The sequence below is a fragment of the Scophthalmus maximus genome, chromosome 18 (genome assembly GCF_022379125.1).
Source record: "Scophthalmus maximus strain ysfricsl-2021 chromosome 18, ASM2237912v1, whole genome shotgun sequence".
Classification (NCBI taxonomy): Eukaryota; Metazoa; Chordata; class Actinopteri; order Pleuronectiformes; family Scophthalmidae; genus Scophthalmus; species Scophthalmus maximus.
Genome location: NC_061532.1, coordinates 11,328,201 through 11,346,761, shown reverse-complemented (window position 1 = coordinate 11,346,761; position 18,561 = coordinate 11,328,201). Strand labels below are relative to the sequence as shown.

Sequence of the window (18,561 nt, the reverse complement as noted above, 5' to 3'; positions counted from 1 at the left end):
AGAGTGAGTGGGTGTGTTTGTGTGAAATGACTTAATGTGACAGGTCCTTTACAGACTGTCCAATTCTACAGTGGCCACATAATGTCTTGTTTCTTTATTTCCCCCTTTGTGAGATGTAGTTTCTTTGCAGCTATTACGGAGCCAAGCGGCTGTGACCACTGTAAAGATGCACTATTCAGCTCCTCCAGGATGTCGCCGGCTCTTTTAGGTGATTGTTGCAGCTACACCGCTACAAACAATAACTCAAATCATCTCAAGTCCCTTAAGTTGGATATACAACTCTACTCCATATCAAAAATACGTCAAAATAAGGTGATGGCCCCTGAATTCAGTCAATCACAAAACCATGTCTACAAGAGTCAACCTGACAACAAAGTCCAGCTCTTTAATCCAGGCTGGAATTGTTTAAACTTTGACCTTTAGCTGGATTTTACAGCATTTTCCTGTTGTGTCCAGGCTGTTGCAGATAGGATATCCTCCCACGCTGAGAGGATGAATGACATCCTGACCTTTACCGCTTCCCTACCCCCTGCGGAGTTTGAATATATATAGTAAGAGAAGGAGTCCTTGATGAATAGTAATGGCAGCAATGCAGCATGTATGGCTTTTAACATAGCTTGAAAATTCATTTTTAGCATGTCGCTTTAAACTTCACCATTTTGATTTGTGATTTCACTTGACCTGTCACTCTCGTCACAGCTTGCTTTATATCCTCTAATGGTCTCAAAACAGTATATAACAGAAGTCTTTTATTTTGGAAAATCTCCTAATTTGACCCTAAAGCATCTGTGAGAGGCTGTGCAATGGGAACTCTTTGCCCGAGGCATCAAAGTTGACTTCTCAAGCTCAGGTCTTATTTCTGGACAGATTTCGACTCCATAAACAATTATTTAACAACACTGCAGCGATGCCAGGGTGCACGCTGACCTTCAAGGGTTTCTTGGGAACTAACAGCTACTATTTGATGCTTCAGCTGTGTCATTGAGACAGGTTGAAGCAACAATGTTCTTTAAATAAACAATTTACAAAAGTGCTCTTAAGTGGAATTCCCGAATAATAGGAAATATCTGGTATTTGCTTGAGTTTGGAGGGTGGGGATGATTGTATTATTGCCCTTTGGCATTACACAAATCATTTTTTCTATATCGAAAATTGAATGTGAAAGCAATTGTTTGCATAGGAATGAACCAACAGATAAATATCAACCAACCCCCAAACCTAACTGTTTTCAGTTAACACTTTGCCTTCACAGAAATGAATAAGCAAATAGCTTGTGAACCATTTTACCAGTTTTTTCCCCTCGTGCCTCGCCTTAACGGAACTCCCTGGTGGAGACCACAGCAGAGCAAAAAGTATAGTTAATACAAGATTTAAGAAGTACCAAGTGAATGCAAACATCATTTTGTTTTGATTCCTACTGTAGCTTTAATAACCACCATCTGCACTCTTCTGACTGTCTCTGCAGCAGACAGCTGTCGAGGCTGATGTAGAGGTCAGTGAGTCACATGGAGTCACAACAGCTGTCCAACCCCTAACCCTGTTTTTTAAAATCCATTTCATCCTCCACATCAGCCAACCTCTGCATGTATTGACGTCCTTTGTCTGAAAGGTGTAGGAGCCTGCACACTCTGAGAATAGCCCTTTAATCTTTTCGTACCTCCATTTCTGCCACTGGTCTGATACTGTCCGGCTACTTCCTGCTGCTGTGTTATACCTTCCCTCAACACAGACAGAGAGGAGACAAAGTAGATCGAAATTCATCCAATTTGGAAGGGAAGGCTACAGATCACGCAACAGGAGTATAGAATGATTTCATTTGGGTGAAACATGGAGGTGTCTCGTTTAAGGAGAAGATGTATATGATTTTAATGCTATTTTCTACATTGGTAGCAACTACATGACATGTTTCCTAATGATAAAGTGCATGACACAAATACATCCTTCCTTACAGCAGTTTGGTTTCAGTTTCTTCTTGGTCTGTAGGTGTAAATATGCGGGGATAGACCACAACTCCTCAAACGTCTGAAGTGGATAAACAGGAGTAACAAAATAGGCTGAAACATCTCTCATCATTTCTAAATGATTTCTCATTGAGTCTCCACTGGACTGGTTGCTGGGAAACACACTGATGCCAAAACTCATCATATCACTGCATCCGCTCGATATTCGGTGAGATTTTGTAAAAGCACGTAATCAAACAAACAAGATATAATATTAATAAACTATCATTATTATTATTATTATAATTATTATTATATAACGAACGACATCTATGTGGCACTTTTCAAAACAGATTTGCAAAGTGCTTCACAGAAGTTAGACAAGAGACGATGGGTGAAATCTTAGATAAGCTTGTAAGCAATGATACCAACAAACATCTAGTTTGAGATCACTTTATCAAAATTGCGGAGTAAATTTGTTTTAAAAGAGGACACTGAGGTAGCTTGTCTGATTGAATAAAGGGAGGTTGTTCCACAGCGGTGGAGCCCTTACAGTGAGAGCCCTATAACCCTATGTCTAAAGCCTTAGGTACGGAGATCCAAGCTGGTTAGTAGCTGTGGAGATGTTGTTTACAGATGGAGGCTAGCTTAAGCTAGAGGTTAATGTTATTTGTTTGTGCACCGATCAACGGCACATCAAATTAGACGGGCAGTGGGCACATTTTGGACAGAGCCGCACCGTTACCCCCCGAGTCCAGTCTGTGAAATAGGTTCACATCTTTAGCTCCGTACTGGCGTGAGGTCAGTAGCATTGACACCAGACATTTTGATTTGTCACGGAAGAAAAAAGCCCAGGTGTTATTAAAAATATCCACACTGAGATGGTGTCTCTGGTGTATTTAATTCCCCAAGCCACGAGGGGCCGCAACATGCCCGGTACACTGCCCTGACAGACATCATTAATGATGTGAATTACCCCTGTGCTGTGAAGGCATGTCAAGGCCTACTATGATTTTATTGTGATTATGTTAATGACAACATCTACACATCTGTTTTCAGTAATGTGCAACTCAGCATTATCGCCTGATGCAGTTTTAAAGTCCCTGTTCTTCTAACTTTTTTTCTTCTTTGCCATATCGTTAATCATAGGCATACACAGAAGACACACGGCATATGTTTACCTTCTCGGGCCCCGCAATGGAAATGAGATACTGTAGGTACCTGTTAACTGCAGCTGTTCCAGAGGGATTGAAGTGCTTTCATGCAGAAGCGAAACCAATCACTGGGGCCAAATGAGGAAAACAACTGTGGATCCCTCTACATACACAGGTAATTCATGCGCAAACAAAAACTCCTGCAACTGTGATCGGTGTGCAGAAAGCTTTGTTGGAAAATCGGAAAACAACTTTTGGTGCCACACACATCAGCCCAAACAAAGGTTGATCTGTGCCCAATGTTCATTCAGTTGTTGCTGGCAATCTTCATTTTCTAGTAAGTTACCGTGCAATTGGAGACGGGAGGCGAAGGGAAAGACGGGGGAGCAGAAAGTCATGATGCAATGTGTCGCACAAGTCGAATCATGCCACGGCCCAGTGGGGGTTTTGGTTTTGTGTGTTTCATTTCTTTGTCGTGAATGAGCATGGTCCTCGTCACAGACCGTACCAATGACATGGAAGAAAAAAGAAGGCTAATCAGCAAACGCGCTGATTAGGAAAAAATAAACAGAGGAGCAACTCAATTATTGTGACTGGTGTCTGGAGAGCCTTATTGAGCCATTTGTTCAAAAGACACAATTGAGGAGCGAGACTTCCTCAATTACGGTGTTTCATAATTGTTACACCGTAATTGCTGGCAGGAAGCCGAGGCGTGTTGAGCGTTGAGGCCCTGCTTACAAATGTTTTATGCTTCTGCAGATACTGCTGCAGCATATGGTGCTACAGCCGGCTACGGGCAGCCTTGTAAATTATTAGCAGCAAAGTAGACGTGCTACCACATAATTCCTTTGAGATCAGTGCACAACTGGCTGCAGGGCGAAGACCAGTATATATGGCATTTCAGCAAAGTCACACTACACCGGGTCCACTGCAACAGGTAGGCCAAATAAATAATGGCTGTCAATTCCTTCAGTCACAGCAGATCAAACACCCGGGAGAGTGGCCTGTGATGAGTCAGGGGAAAACGGACAGAGGGGAATCTCGAGGGAAATCTCCCACACGAGTAGATACAAGATGAGAGTCCTCACTCTGCAAACAGGAAGAAATGTCTTATCACAGTTAAAGACCGGAAAGGCGAGAACAGTATACGCGAATATGCGCTCCTAAAGACAGCACTTTGTAAAATATCAGCTGTTATCTTCAAAATGTCATTATATGTTCTGTACATGCCATCGCAGTGTATGTACAGTGAGTTAATGTGAGCTTGGTGCTGGTGTCCTCTTAGCTTCAGGGAACAGAGCATCTTGGGAGTCAGTGTGCAGCATAACAGGCAGGTTTTTGTTTTTGCAACACCACCTGCCCCGACAGTACACTATGACAGGCGTCAGGAGGCATATTGGAGCAGACAGCCCCCCCCCCAAGAAAAAAACAGAAACACAGGACCAGAACAATGTGAATACTGGATTTCTGCTCCAAACCTGTTCCTGTCATTGACGTGTTTACAGGTCATTCCAAGGGGGTTTGTCCCTGCTTCTATGACTTGTCACATTAAATTAGCTGCTTTTGCAGAGTTAATGTGTTTGCATTTGTTTGTTAATGTAAACCAGATACAAACAAATCAAACAGCTCCCTTAAAATCAGCTTAACTGATTCTACAAGCATGAATAATGGATTTTATTCAAATGTTACAGCCGGCGATAATAACTTTTCTCTCTGCACTTCTTTTCCCCATGGAAACAAAACTCTACATGAATGCTAATGATGCTCTGTGGCTGCTGGATGCATAAATAGACTGTTAGCTGACAAGTTAGCATGTAGAGTTTTGGTTAGCAGCCCACCAGAAGAAAATCAATAATCATCGTTTTTTTATTTTTGGAAAAAAAGCTCCCATCATCCTATTGTACACTATATCTGCCCTGCGCAGACTGAAAGTTGGCAGCGAGCTGGTGAACATATTGAACCAAGCATTTCTCTCAGGAGTTGGTGGGGACCAAATAGAACTATAAGAAAGAGAACATTGGTCTCCTGCTACAAACAGCCTGTGCTGACATGGTTTTTGAGGTATATTGTTAAAACTTTCCGATTTTACTGCCACCACTTTGGTTGTTAACAGCAGGGGACTTGTAGTTATTTACCATCATCACTGCTCCTATTTACTTACATTATAGCATCCATGTAAAAAGAAAAAAACACAATTTGTAATGTCTCGCAGAACACAAACGCAGATTCACGCCGCCGATTGATCGGATTTGGTTAGATAAGCCTATCGTGAGAGGCTCGGCACGAAGCTTGTTAGGTATTGCGAGCAATGTGCTGATGCATTAACATTACACATGTGGGAAAAGTAACTGTAAGTGTGTGATGCAGAGCCGGATAATCAACGACGACCGAGAAGGAAATGTTCACTTTTTAAGAGCACAGAGAGCCGAGGCATATTCTTGTCTTTCTCCGGAAAATTGAGGCGAAGGACACAAACTCACTGCGGCTCCGCAGACTGTGGCTAATCATTCACGAGTGCTGCCCACACAGAAACAGATGCCCGCTGAAACCCCCTCGAACACAAGTGGACGAGGCAGAGCAGCGGGCAAACGCAGGAGCTGAAGTAGCACAGGTACAAGCAGTAATTAATCCACACCAGAGAAAACCCCAACCAGGAAGAACGTCCAGAGACGACACAGGCAAGAGAAGAGACAGGAGGAGAACTGCTGTGACACAAATGAGGATCCGCTCCGCCAGGTCAGTCCTCACAGCACACTGGGCTCAGCGGATGTCTTCAGAAAGATGGTCACAGAGAGAAGTCAGGATCGAGCACTACAGAACACTTAAACTGTCTGTCGCTCGAACGAAAGTGATAACAGCTAATATATATATATATATATATATATATATCTCGCACAACATTACCTACAATTGAACATATTATATTATGTGGCAACCGGGGCTGAGGTAGGAGGTCATAGTGATGAATTACTATTTCATCGGTTATTGTGCTTTCCAGTATGAGTGGTGGTCCAAAAGTAAATGAGAAATGCTGCTGTATGAATAATGCATGGGCCAATTGGCAAAAATGTGCCGTGGTCCCTCTTATGACCATCACCTCCTTGTTGTGTATTAAATATTAATCAGGCGAATTGCGGCATGTAAGCACAATATTTTTCTCAGTTTTATGCTTGAGAAATTACATAATTTCATGAATGGTCTTTACAGGTGCATCTCGAAATACGAATATCTTGAGACTTTTTTTTTATTCACAAAGTGAAACTTTTATATATTCTAGATTATTACATGTAAAGTGAAGCCTTTTCATTTTTCACTTTCGAGTACAAGTACAGCTCAGAAAAATAAACAGTATACTTTTGGCATTCTGCTCCTTGATTTAGATCTGGAACTATATGATGTGGAACACCTGACATGCATGTAGAGTAAGTGATGATTAAGACTGGCGGAGTGATATGATGTAAGATGTGATGTGCCACTTTGGTTGTGGAGTTGTCCCACGTTGTGAATTCAGACATGTAATGTGTACTGAGTTACATAGACAAAACTGTGCCTGTGCTCTAACTTACATTACATTTTACCATCACATATTGTCAGTTACATAATTGTCTCGAAAACCTGGAGCCTTTGTCCCTGTGAGACTGGGGCGCAGTTTGCCCAGTTCGTGCGTCAGGTTTGGATTGATACTGATTTAGATTTTTTGGGGGGAATGTTTTCATGGGGTTTGTTGACAAAAGAAAAAAATCAAAGTAGCACCCTGTTCTTTGACGTCATAGGCACTGCAGGTAAAATAAGGTTGTCCAAACTGAATTCCTCATCCTACACACAGCAGAGCAGGAAGCCACAGTTCACTGTTTTTGAGAGACCATTTTGTACTATACTGTGCATCCTCTGGGTCACTGCACTAAATTACTGACTTTCATGGTGCCGTGTATTTTTCTGCAGGAGGGAAACATCTGGTAGCGTATCTTTCCCCCTATGGAAGATATGATTGCGTTCATGTGAGGTTTTTCTTTTTTCCTGATGTGGAAAATGTCAAACAGAGACATCAAACAGGAAGGAAGAGGATCACTCCTTCCTCCCGCATTTAAAAACCTGCTGTGACAGAAAAGCTCTGCACCCTCCAGAGCTTCACAATCAGCTGCAGCCAATGTCAAATACATCAGATTAAACCTGTAAATCCCTCACACTGTCCCAAACCAGTTTCCTCTCTGATAACATCTTTTATAAGCACAATATTTCCTCTTATGTTTTCTTCACCATGTCATCTAATCTCTGAATACTTTTATCGCTTTCTGTGGGCTGTACATTACGTGTGTGATTTGGCCAGAGCAGCAAAAAACATTTTTCACACTCGGGGTTTGATTGTAATCACAGACTGTATATCAAAATTGAGTAGTCGTGACCGTGGCCAGAAAATGAAGCCCAAGCGAAAGTGCCTGAAGGCTGTGTTCTCTGGAATCACCAGCAGAGGGCGACTCCCTGGTTGCAAAAAGAAGTCAGTTGCTACAGTCAATGAGAAAATGACCTCACTTTTCACTTGATTAATAACGTCAGTAAACATTTTCCTGAGAAGTTTATGGTCTCACTTGCTATTTTCAAGTCTTTTTTCAATACAGCATGATGTTCATTTAGTAAATTGCAGTCTCATTATAAGTAAAAAATAGATTCTACGTCCAGTTAAAAAAAATACAGAATGGCGGCAATCACAACGTGAAACCCGGGAATTGCCACTTGATTGTAATACAGACAAAACAAACACAAGCCAATAACAGCACTTTAATTTACTGAATTTTTTTCATCTAAATGTTCTCTGATCTTTTTAAAAATTACTTCAAGCTGCATGAAAATAACCTGCACACAAAGGGGGGTCAGATCTTCCGAGAACAAAGGGAAAAACTCAAGAAAAACAGTTTATAATAATAATAAAAACAACAACTTTAACAATACCAAAGCTTTTAACAGTTTTTCTATGAGCAGGTAAGTTATCTGTAAAAATAACATACAGTGTGTATTCAAAAGAACCATAAAACCCTAAAGTACAATACACATGGCAGATATGGTGGCATCAAATATTTTAGTGGAATTTTCAGGTTTGGTAAGAGCTGTCCATTGGTACACATCGTACCAAAAGACTCAAAAGACTTTATTCTGAGCCAAGTACTTGGAGGAGAGTTATATGGATGATGCTATTAACACTTGTTTATCAGGTAACTACGGTGGCCCTGAAGTGCAAAGCAGAACTGCAAATAAGACAGTAGCAAATCAAAAAATACAATGACAAATTATTTGCCAGTTCGTTGTTCTTCTAATTTCGCCATTGCGTTTTGTCGATGGTTGGTTTTTAATTTGCTGTTTTCGTATTTGCTATTGTGTTTTGCACTCCCAAATCTCCCTGCACTAAATTTGGAAACACAATGTCCTTACACCTTCCCCAACAGATCCATACATTTTGGCCTTTAGCCCCACTGCCTAGAGATCAGCGACTGTACACAAACAACGGAGCTATTATAAATATTCTTTGGGAATTGGTGATTCCCTACGGTTCCATATAATGAAATTATTACGACGTGGTTTATGCTTATTCAGCATGGAAATCCTTTTACCATCGTATGACCGTTGATCCCTTTAAACTCATTAGTGTGAATCAGAAGTCACGGTCCCAGCCAGAGAACTCCTCCTCTGCCTTGGTCTGGTCCAGAGGGAAACGATCAAAGTTGATGTAGCAGGGTCCCTGAGGTGGAAAAAAAAAGTGATATTTCATTGAGAAATACGTCACCAGATCCACTCAATCATGACGAAGCACACTGGCTATTAAATTCCTCTTATGAAATAATGTTTCCAAAAAATTACTGATTGTTGTATTGTATTGCAAATCAATTTTAAAGAAAAACACTGAATATTTAAAATGACTTTAGGCTTTGAAAGTCCTTTCTGAAGGTGAAGTAGCCCCATCCTTTGCCTCTGTTTGTCTTAAATCGCACAAAAAGTGAATCACTCAGCTGTTGGTTTGACTTGCCTTGCGTATGAGCCGGATTGTGGGGGCGTCGAGTTGACCCACCCGCAGTTTGTGCCAGTTCATACTGCTGAACCACCTGGGTGGAGAAGAGGAAGCAGATTACACGTCAAATATAGTGAGAAAGGACTGAAATGATTCAAACGAAATTGAAACGTTCACTGGACGAGCATAAACTGCAAAGGAAAAAGGTCAACACTTTTATTAAGTTACTTAACATTTTAACACTTTTTACAAAAGTGTTGCCATGGTTACCTGTGATGCCGGACATCTTTGATACCGTTCTTGGTGTTTCCTAACCGCTGACCCGGCCGAGGTCTGCAAACGTCATTCGTACATTACATTTCACTCTTTCAGACATTTGTATTCAGAAGCCATAACAATTTGAATGTGTGTTGTCATACAATACATTGATTGACACACTCTGGAATAACTGGTTGAAAAGCCTTAACCTATATGTAATGTTTCACATACACGTTAAACAATCCAATTCTATTTCATGAGAAGGTTATTCAGGTGACACATTGAGTTAATGCATACTGCAGCATTATCACTGTATAAAGAGTTCATCGTGAAACAGTGTACAGGTGACATTCTTCTCACCTGCACAGCTTACTGATAATGGACTTGGCTGCCTCACTCAGGTACGGTGGGTACTTGAGCACCCCGTCCAATATTTTAGCATAAATCTTCTGGGGCTCTGAACTTGAAAAGGGAGGACTGACAAGTAGGAAAAAGGGAAAATATTTGTTGTTATATGACATGAAAAAATGTCTCAGAAATCCTTCATGTAATATGCTTGTGGGTAACCTGAACATGTAACCATAGACACTAGATTATGAAAATAAATATTTCAACATTGTAAATGTCTGCTGTGCTTCCCTGCTGCCATCTACTGGTTGACATTAAGATTTGTCTCAATCTGGACTTAATCTCACGGCCACATTTGTTACTTTACTGGGTTTTTTTGGTGGATAGATAAGAAATAAATTAAAGCTTTGGTTGTACATTAATATAAGTTTTTGAGATATGAGCCATAAAATATAATTATGATAATACTTTAGTATTAGTATTACCTTCCCACCAGCAGTTCAAAGATCAGGACACCAAGGGACCAGAAGTCGACTGCAAAGTCATGTCCCTGGTTCTTGATGATCTCTGGGGCCATGTACTCCGGAGTACCGACAAATGAGTAGGTTTTCTCGCCGCGCACCAACTCCTTAGCGAAGCCAAAGTCCACCTGCACACACCCACACGCATATAAATTTCATATGCAGATCATAGAAAGCCTCTATCTTTAGAGCCCTACTGACATCAATGGCAAGCACAGAAAGAACTCGTATTTTTCACATTCGCGTGCACCAACTCAGATATTTTAACCTGTACCTACAGCTTCTATGCACTCACTAGTTTGACGTAGCCCCGGACATCCAGCATCAGGTTCTCAGGCTTCAGGTCTCTGTACATGATGCTCTTCTTGTGGAGGTAGGCGTACGCCTCCACCACACAGGCAGTGCAGAAGACAGTGACGGGCTCATCAAAACGCCCTCTGAAATCACAGACACATTTGCTTTCAAATAGATGTACAGTATTGCATCCTTTCACCTTTTATTGCTGTTATTTTCATTAGTCTGGGCACAAGCTGCTCGCGGGAATTGAAGCTTTATTTTTTATTGTTGCCACGACTGTATATATTGCATCAGCACAGATGGTGACTGTTTTTCAATTTGCAATTTCACAAATTTAAGTGCTGGTGTCAATTTGCCCCAAAGGCAATACATTCAAATTCCTACCAATAAAACCATTAAGTTAAAACAGCCTGTCTTTCATAATATCCTATCTTGTACAATGAGGAACAAATCTACCTTGTGTAACAGTCGGTTGAACATTCTGCTTTAAAATAAAAAAGTCATTTCATTGTGACTTTTCTGTTTTCTCACACTTCTTTGAGTTTGGTCCAGATCTCCCCACCACTACAGAACTCCATGACCATGTAGATGTATCGGGTGTCTTTGAAAGCTGCATTAAGTCTATAGAGAGAGAGAGAGAGAATAGAAAAGCAGGAGAAATTAACCAACATTTTTTTAAAATATTTTTTAACGTTTTCTGTTCATAATTGATTTGTGTCTTCAGTCCCAGATACCTGACGATGAATTCACACTGGATGGCTTTGAGGATCTTCTTCTCAAACAGCATGTGCTCCTCCTGTCTCTTGGCGACAATGTGCTTCTTGCTGACTCGCTTCATGGCGTAATATTTCCCATGGATCACTGTAGTCATCTTAGAAGAAAAAAACATTGTATGTAAATTATCTAGTAGGAGAGAGGAAGAACCAGAAGAAAATGTGAGATTTTCTCCTTTTTGAAATTTATGTTCATATGACAACAACCCGAGTATGGTTATGGATCAGATAAGTGATGCATTTCACACTTTGTTAAAAGCCCCACAGCACGCACCAGCTCAACTCGCCCAAACCCTCCGACTCCAAGCGTGACAGGATCTCCTTGGAAACGGCCCTCCTGGTACAGCACAGGAACCAGATCCTTAAACCTCAGAGTGGAGGCGGGACTGAGGAAGACACGGGCCTTTTAGCTGATGAACTCATTCGTGTGATTCCTCTGATTGTGTTACATCCTTTCTCCTGCACCCCCGCCGCTAAGTTTTTTCATCCTCCACAACCACTCACCTTGTCGTTTCTGGAACCTGTACCTCCTGCAGCACTTTGGAGCTGGGAGTGAAAACCAAGGGAGAGTCAGTACATATGTATATATAATTCTTATAGAAGGCTGCATGTAATGAGTAGAGACATGATTTGTGGTACGCACTCGTCAAACAGCTCCAGGTGCTCTATGGGAATTGTCTCTTCAAATACCCTGTAGTGAGAAACGCACAACATGAAAAACAAAACACAGGGCGACAGAGAACAAATACACTGGAGGAATTCCTTCGATAATCTTTAACTACAGGAACAACTAGTCACCACAGCAGAGCCTGACTGAACAGGGGTATCATCACCCTCGTTTACACTCAAAATGTCATGTCAGTCAGTGAAAGTCACACTCACTCCTTGTCAATGGAGAAGCACGTAACAGGGCCGTCAGCAGTGCAGGTGGCCGTTCTCAAAACTTCCCTGCAAAAAGGAAAATATTTATGACATTCATGCAAAGTCTGCATCTGAAAAATCTTCCTTTTTCAACAAGCCAGTATTACATTTACATAGTCGAAACAGCTTGTCTATTATTCTTCTCCAGATTACAAGCTGGAGTCTAGACACGATTTGCTTAATGTAGCAGGGCAATTAAATTGTCGTGTATGTTATGCAAATATCATGTAGGTGTCATGTACGTATGTTCACAATGAGAACCTGGTCGGTAGGTTTTCCAACCACAACCTTTAAATGTGGCAGCAGCCAAAGAGAGAGAGAGCACAGAGCATAGGATGTTGCACGAGGCTCTCAACAAATCTCAGGCATGTGTTGTGTTGCCATGGTTACCGTATGAGTGCCTGCTCCCCGAAATGCTCTCCTTTCCCCATCCTGCGAATGTGCTTCTGATGCCCGTTCACGTTCTTAGTCACCAGGACCTGAAGGGGGATACATACATGAGAGGGAGGCCAGATACAGTAAATACACACACACACACGCTGGTAGAACAGCACGGTTAAATATGACTTTGTGGATATTACCTCTCCTTTTAGGATGATGTAGAATGTGTCTCCTTCAGCTCCTTCTCGAACTATGACGTCTTTGTCCTGGTACTTCACCTGAGAAAGACGACACACAAACAGACTTTAGGAGTCACTTCCAGACATGTAACCAACGTTATATTATAAAGTCTTTAATTTGCAATAAATTTAAGTCACAAAAGCATGGAAAATGCCTTTCATTCTGGTTACCTACATTTAAAATATTAACATTTTGTTCACTGAGAAAAAGCCTTCTGGTGATGGGCGTTACAAGCAACTATGTTTGAGTTCATCCAATGAGTTTAACTTCCTCAGAGGCAGGTTTACATCGCAAAAACTTTTCTTTTTTTTATTGTCCTCCCACAAGAAAATTATTACGGGTAACATCTTATTTCACAAAGCAGCATCTTAGTACACACCTCCTCCATTGAGTCGATGATCTTGGACAACTGGAGGTCGTTCAGGTCCTTCAGAGTACGAGATCTGCAACAGCAAGTACAACACATAACTAGAAAAAGAAGTGACATTGTCCATTAGGCCAAGAAAAAAAGGCAAAACTCAAAGACGATAACCATCGAACTATAACATTTTGGGATAATAGTTCTTAAAAGATTGGCTGCAATAGTCTTTACAGTAAACTCACGTCTTCAGGAAGCCCATGAGCTGCTCCCGTTTCTTCTTGGACTTGTTGGTTATGATGGTCCTGTACGTCTGTCGCTCCATGCACCACAGACGCACCACGGTCTTCGCTGCAACAGAAGTTCAAGTTCAAGTGTCAAGGCAGCTCTGTTATCCCCGAGGGACAATTCATTTTTGGAGGCAGCAGCTGCAACCACATATGGTCAAACCGAACAATGACAATAAATACGTCAACAAATACAAATAAAATCCCAATGAGAAGACATTTAGAAGGCAGATGGCAGCCGGGATTGATGGTTTTTTTAAAAACCTGTTAGCTCTGCGTCTTGGCAGATTGTTTCCGTGGCCAGAAGGCAGAAACAGGGAGAGGCTGCAATCATCCAGGATTGATTCGTTAAAACCCTGACCTTGTGCAGGTGATGAAGGTCGTTGAGGGTCGCGTCGGCAATTTCCCCGGACATGTTTACAATAACCCTGCAGCTGATCCTTATTTTTGAGGGTAAGTATGTGCATATACAGCACAACCATTACAGCTGCTGACCTTTGACCGTCGCTGTCCGCTTGCAGTTGTACAGGATGGCCAGCTCCCCGAACACATCGCCGCTGGTTAGAGTTCGGAGGTCCTGGCCTGCCTGGGTGACGAGGAGCTCCCCAGCTACAAGGAGGGAGGAGGTGCAGAGACTGTTGCTCGTAGGCTCTTCAAAATATTTTGATATATGTTATACATATCATCCATGGTGTCGATTCAGTTTGACAGTTTTTTTCCCCCACCTGCCACTATGTACATGCTGTCACCCTCAGAGCCCTCTTTGATCACTTCTTGCCCCGGTTTGAAGTTAGATACCACCAAGAGGTCCACCATCATGGCTGTTTGCTCGTCGTCCAGGCGGCTCAGGAAGTCGTTCCTCTGGATGGCTTTGACGAGGAGCCCCGTCTCGCTGGTGATGGAAGGTGAGAGAGGTCAGGCTGATCTAAGGTCATGGCAGCTCCCATGTACAATACTAACATGTCACATATTGTATACGGGTTTGACGTGTGCTGCAAGGGCAATTACAGTTGATTTGGCAGAACAAAAATCCTGCCCCATCTTATTGAAAACGGGATATTCTCTTATTGGCAGTTCTGATTACCAACCTGTCAGTTTTCTTGACCCCGGTGCGTGTAATCTCCAGTGTCTCGTGGATTGGTTCGGACGCGATGACGGCCGCACGGCTCTTCCTGACCTGCGGTTCAATGTCATTGCTGCTGTCGGAGGGGAACTCTGCAGCGGACAAACAGAGTGGCTCTAATGGAGGGTTGAATACTGCAAATGGCTGCAATGTCTGCAGCAAAATGTAAGGTCAAAGTTCCCCTTTATTATACACGTGTGTGTGTGTCTGTGTGTGCGTGTGTGTGTGTGTGTGTGCGTGTGCGTGTGTGTGTGTGTGTGTGTGTGTGCGTGTGTGTGTGTGTGTGCGCGCGCGCGTGCGCGTGCGTATGTGTGTGTGTGTGTGCGCGTGCGTATGTGTGTGTGTGCTCTATCTTACCCAGGTCATGATATTCACTGTGCAGTTCCTGCAAAAGTTTTTCTTTCTCCTGCAGTCGTTGTTCTGTGTAGATAAAAGCAAACGTCACTAAGAACACCCCACTACGATGTAGCTCCCTTTTTTTGGCAGACATGGATGAAAAAGGCTACTTGTACTGTCAGATTGCCATCTTTGAAGCCGATACCAATATTTGAGAGTTTACTGGCCAGATCTCTATATGCTATTCTATATGCCAAAGCAATTACATAAGTACTCAGCTCCTCACAGACATTTCTCCTGTCTCCACTACAGACTCCAAGGATTGAACCTTTCCTCCATACGAGACCCAGTGTGGAGTTACTCCTGAAGGCGACATCGATATGTCCGTGCTCACCCAGGTCTTTGTTTTGCCTCTGCAGCTCCTGGTTGATCAGACATTGCTGTTCTAGCTGCTGCTTCAGGTCCTCCAGTTGCTTCTCCATGGCTACAGTGAGAAAAAATTTAAAAAAGATACATAGGAAGGAATCAACTGAGTAAATGATGCACAATCATGCCAGACAGGTGGGAAGTTTACAGTACGCATCGAGACTTTAAACATGTCCAACACGTCATAATTAAACAGAATCTAACTATGCCGATGCCTCTCTCGCCTGCCACTGAAGTCGGCTGCACTGCCTGCACACAGCAAGAAGCCCGCTGAATAATGCAGACTAATGATGGACAGTCAACAGGGTGCTTTTTGAACACTGTCACACCCTCGCAGCTTTTTGCTAAAGATCTATGACTGGTGACGAGGCGAAGCCTGTCAAAATAATACGAAACCCCTCATCAACGGTTCCCCTGTTTAATGTGAAGAACGTGCGCTCAATTCTTTTACGTTCGTGTGGCATTAACAACTTCTGCGGTATAATTTAGTGCTCAATTGTGAGATTGGAGGCAGCCAGACACACAAATGTGTGTGCGTGCACATGCCAACAAATGAATTGACACCGATTAATCAGCACCAGTGTCTCTCTTCATCCTGGCACTCTGATAACAAGACTTCATTTTCATTTTGCCCTGAATGGAAAGATGGTTATGCCTCTGTTGACAGGGAGAACATCCCAATCAGCAGGACCTCTGGTTGGTTAATCAGGCTAATTTACTAAACACACACACACCTACTCCAGTAAAGTCAATGGTGGACGAGTTGTTTGCAGACGGTCACTGTGCTCGTCACGTGACCCCCAGTTACCCGCTGCCTCACCCTGAACATTGAACGGCTCTGAGATTAGACGTGATGTTAAAGTGAATCATAAAGTCACAGAGCAACAAACTGTGATGGGCATACACAGCACTGCTCTTGTTACGCTCTAAGAAAAGATTGTTTCTCCTGATGCAGGTCTGTCTTCTATTTTCCATTACACCTTCGACTCGCTATCAAACGAGGCAACGATGTCATGATGAAGTCCAGTGCATAAAACCATGGTCTGTGTCGTGGGACACACGAAGATTAACGCTCATTAAAGTTTTACAGGAACACATAATGTCAACGCGGGTTGAACCATATTTAGAAGTCATATGTGCCTCTGGACGGAGCAGTGCACAAACACTGTTCAACCACTTTCTAGGTACTTGCAGCAACAAATTGGGCACAGAGAAATGATAACCTTTAGTTCCTGCTGGTCAACATTTAAAGCACTCTTAGTTTAGCCCTGACCCTTTTGGCCTGGGGGGGAAGAAAGAAAAAGTGTTTTCCTTATACTTTTATAGCTGCAAACTGTTTGGTGTGTATTAGCCCCTTTATTTATTTTTTTTAAATGTGATGCAATAGCTGCAAAAGACTGAGACATGTCAAATATTTCAGCCACATCAAATACATTTTTATGACCAAAAATAGATGTCTGGAAGTCCACAACAGACGTAGCAGAGAATCATCTAGTACATGTGTGGAAAATTAACAGACAACAAAAAAGAGACGAGGGCTGGGGGGGGATTGGTATTTGGGTTTGTTTTTAAGCTCCTCCGCAGGAACATGATGCTCCACGGAGCAGATACAGTCTGCATACATTACACTCCATACTGCCTCATTACTAATTCATGGCTGAGTATAACTACAGCTGAATTCTCATAAGTTGCTCTGTAACAGACACCTAGAGAGAAGTGTCTACTCTGGTGGTGTGTTTTCAGCCCAGGCAGAACCTCGTCTTTTTTATTTAAGGGATGTGGTTGCAACAATAGTAATTAAAATATTAATAATAAGAGGGGAAAAAAGGTGAGATTGACTCTTTGAGAGTGTTTAAAGCTGATCTGTAGCACAGGCTCAACATTAAAACTGTCAAAGTGCCAAAAACAACAAAGGCTTGACATGATCCAATACTCAAAAATGTAAGTCAGAGTGCACTCACCTGTAGTCTGTGTGTGATCAAGAGAGATGAGGAGTCTCTGCCCAGTCTACAAAGCGGCATGGATTATAGAAGCCCCCAAATTTTTTTACATTCAAGATCCTCTTTCAGGTGTACAGAAGTATTCGCTCTGTTAGCACTTCCTGCGACCTGCTTGACCCCCAGATTGACTTCAGACCGGGCTCACCTGAGCAGACGCTGCCCGCTACACGTCTCCAGCATTACCTCCTCTGCACACTTTCTCAGCTTAACACCGCCATGTCAGCTCTTGCAGTGATTTCTTCTTTCTTTTTTTTGCCCTCTCACTCTCAATTTTTCGTCCTCTTTCTCCAACTGCCAGTCCCAGCAGCTCTGGTGTTGAATCATTAACCATAACCCCAGGCTCCTCCCATCACACCAGGTAGAGGAATACTGGCAGGAGGACGAGGAGGATGGAATGGAGAGGAAGCTGAAGTTGGCTGCAACAATATTTTTGCTCAGCTGACTTTTCAGCTGATTTGATGGCATTTTTGTAGTCTAGCAGTATTTGTTTCCTCAAAAATTAAACTTAAATTATAAAATGTTTCTGTTGACACATAGGACAGATACCTGAGGAAACTAACCTTTTAATTTCGATTAAACTTGGGACACCAGAGTCCCACTCCTGGGACACTTGGGCCTGGGGAGCTCTACAATAGGTGTGTTTTGGTCTGTATGTGATTTCTTTGAAAGCGCTAACGGCTCCTGGTTCTATCTGTGCAAACCTTCTTTTTTTTCAGTCCCTGTATCACTGCAACAACTGTTGACTTAGAATTGGTCGAGATTTGTGGCTGTGTCATCAAAGGGTTTGCCGTCACAAAGGGTATCGACTACAGGCCTGTTCATCTGTCATCAATGTGAATCTGTCATAAAAGACGGTGGAAAGTGGAAGTGAAATGAAGACATTGTGAATGTGATAAAAAGGCAACAGGTAGGAGTTGTGGGAAATTTTCAAAGCTGATGGAAAGAGGGACAAGTCACGGATTGTATCGACCAGAGTTGGAAAGTGTCTGCTTCATTAGGTTTCTATTATTTTTTTCCACAGACTGGATGTTTTCCAGGTTGAATTACAATCTAAATGAGGCAGAAGGGTTTGCACTGGGACAGAGTGCGTGGGCCTTTATTGTTGGCGGTTAATTATTGATTGGCTGTCTGGTTAATCAACGACATTAATGACCCCACGCCACGGCTCCGAGATAAAAGGGCTCGGATTTCAGCGGTGGA

General features: G+C 42.4%; 1 protein-coding gene across 2 annotated transcripts; it reads right to left on the bottom strand.

Annotated features, from left to right (window-relative positions):
* Nucleotides 1–7,850: 7,850 nt before the first annotated feature.
* On the bottom strand, nt 7,851–17,666 carry prkg3 (protein kinase cGMP-dependent 3). Of its 2 annotated transcripts, none has more exons than XM_035618353.2 (22): nt 17,323–17,666; nt 15,330–15,419; nt 14,957–15,019; nt 14,565–14,691; nt 14,202–14,368; nt 13,972–14,085; nt 13,435–13,540; nt 13,211–13,274; nt 12,792–12,869; nt 12,601–12,689; nt 12,172–12,237; nt 11,933–11,980; nt 11,794–11,835; nt 11,564–11,675; nt 11,251–11,387; nt 11,048–11,137; nt 10,515–10,656; nt 10,184–10,347; nt 9,711–9,827; nt 9,363–9,425; nt 9,111–9,186; nt 7,851–8,825 (listed from the first exon to the last, which is right to left on the bottom strand). In XM_035618353.2, the coding sequence occupies exons 2-22, from the start codon at nt 15,415–15,417 to the stop codon at nt 8,739–8,741; spliced, it is 2,040 nt and encodes a 679-aa protein (XP_035474246.2). In that variant the 5' UTR covers nt 15,418–15,419; nt 17,323–17,666; the 3' UTR covers nt 7,851–8,738. The 2 variants fall into 2 exon arrangements, with proteins under 2 accessions (XP_035474246.2, XP_035474247.2); XM_035618354.2 differs by having other exon boundaries at nt 17,507–17,663.
* Nucleotides 17,667–18,561: the final 895 nt, after the last annotated feature.

What these genes read in the sequence shown, in the direction of transcription:
- prkg3 (XM_035618353.2), bottom strand. Translation starts at nt 15,417, where the DNA reads ATGGAGAAGCAACTGGAGGACCTGAAGCAGCAGCTAGAACAGCAATGT. An exon ending in CAGTGAATATCATGACCTGG is followed by an intron (nt 14,692 to 14,956) that starts GTAAGATAGAGC and finishes TGTCCGCTGCAG; the next exon opens with AGTTCCCCTCCGACAGCAGC. An exon ending in TGCTTCTCCATTGACAAGGA is followed by an intron (nt 11,981 to 12,171) that starts GTGAGTGTGACT and finishes TTCTCACTACAG; the next exon opens with GGTATTTGAAGAGACAATTC.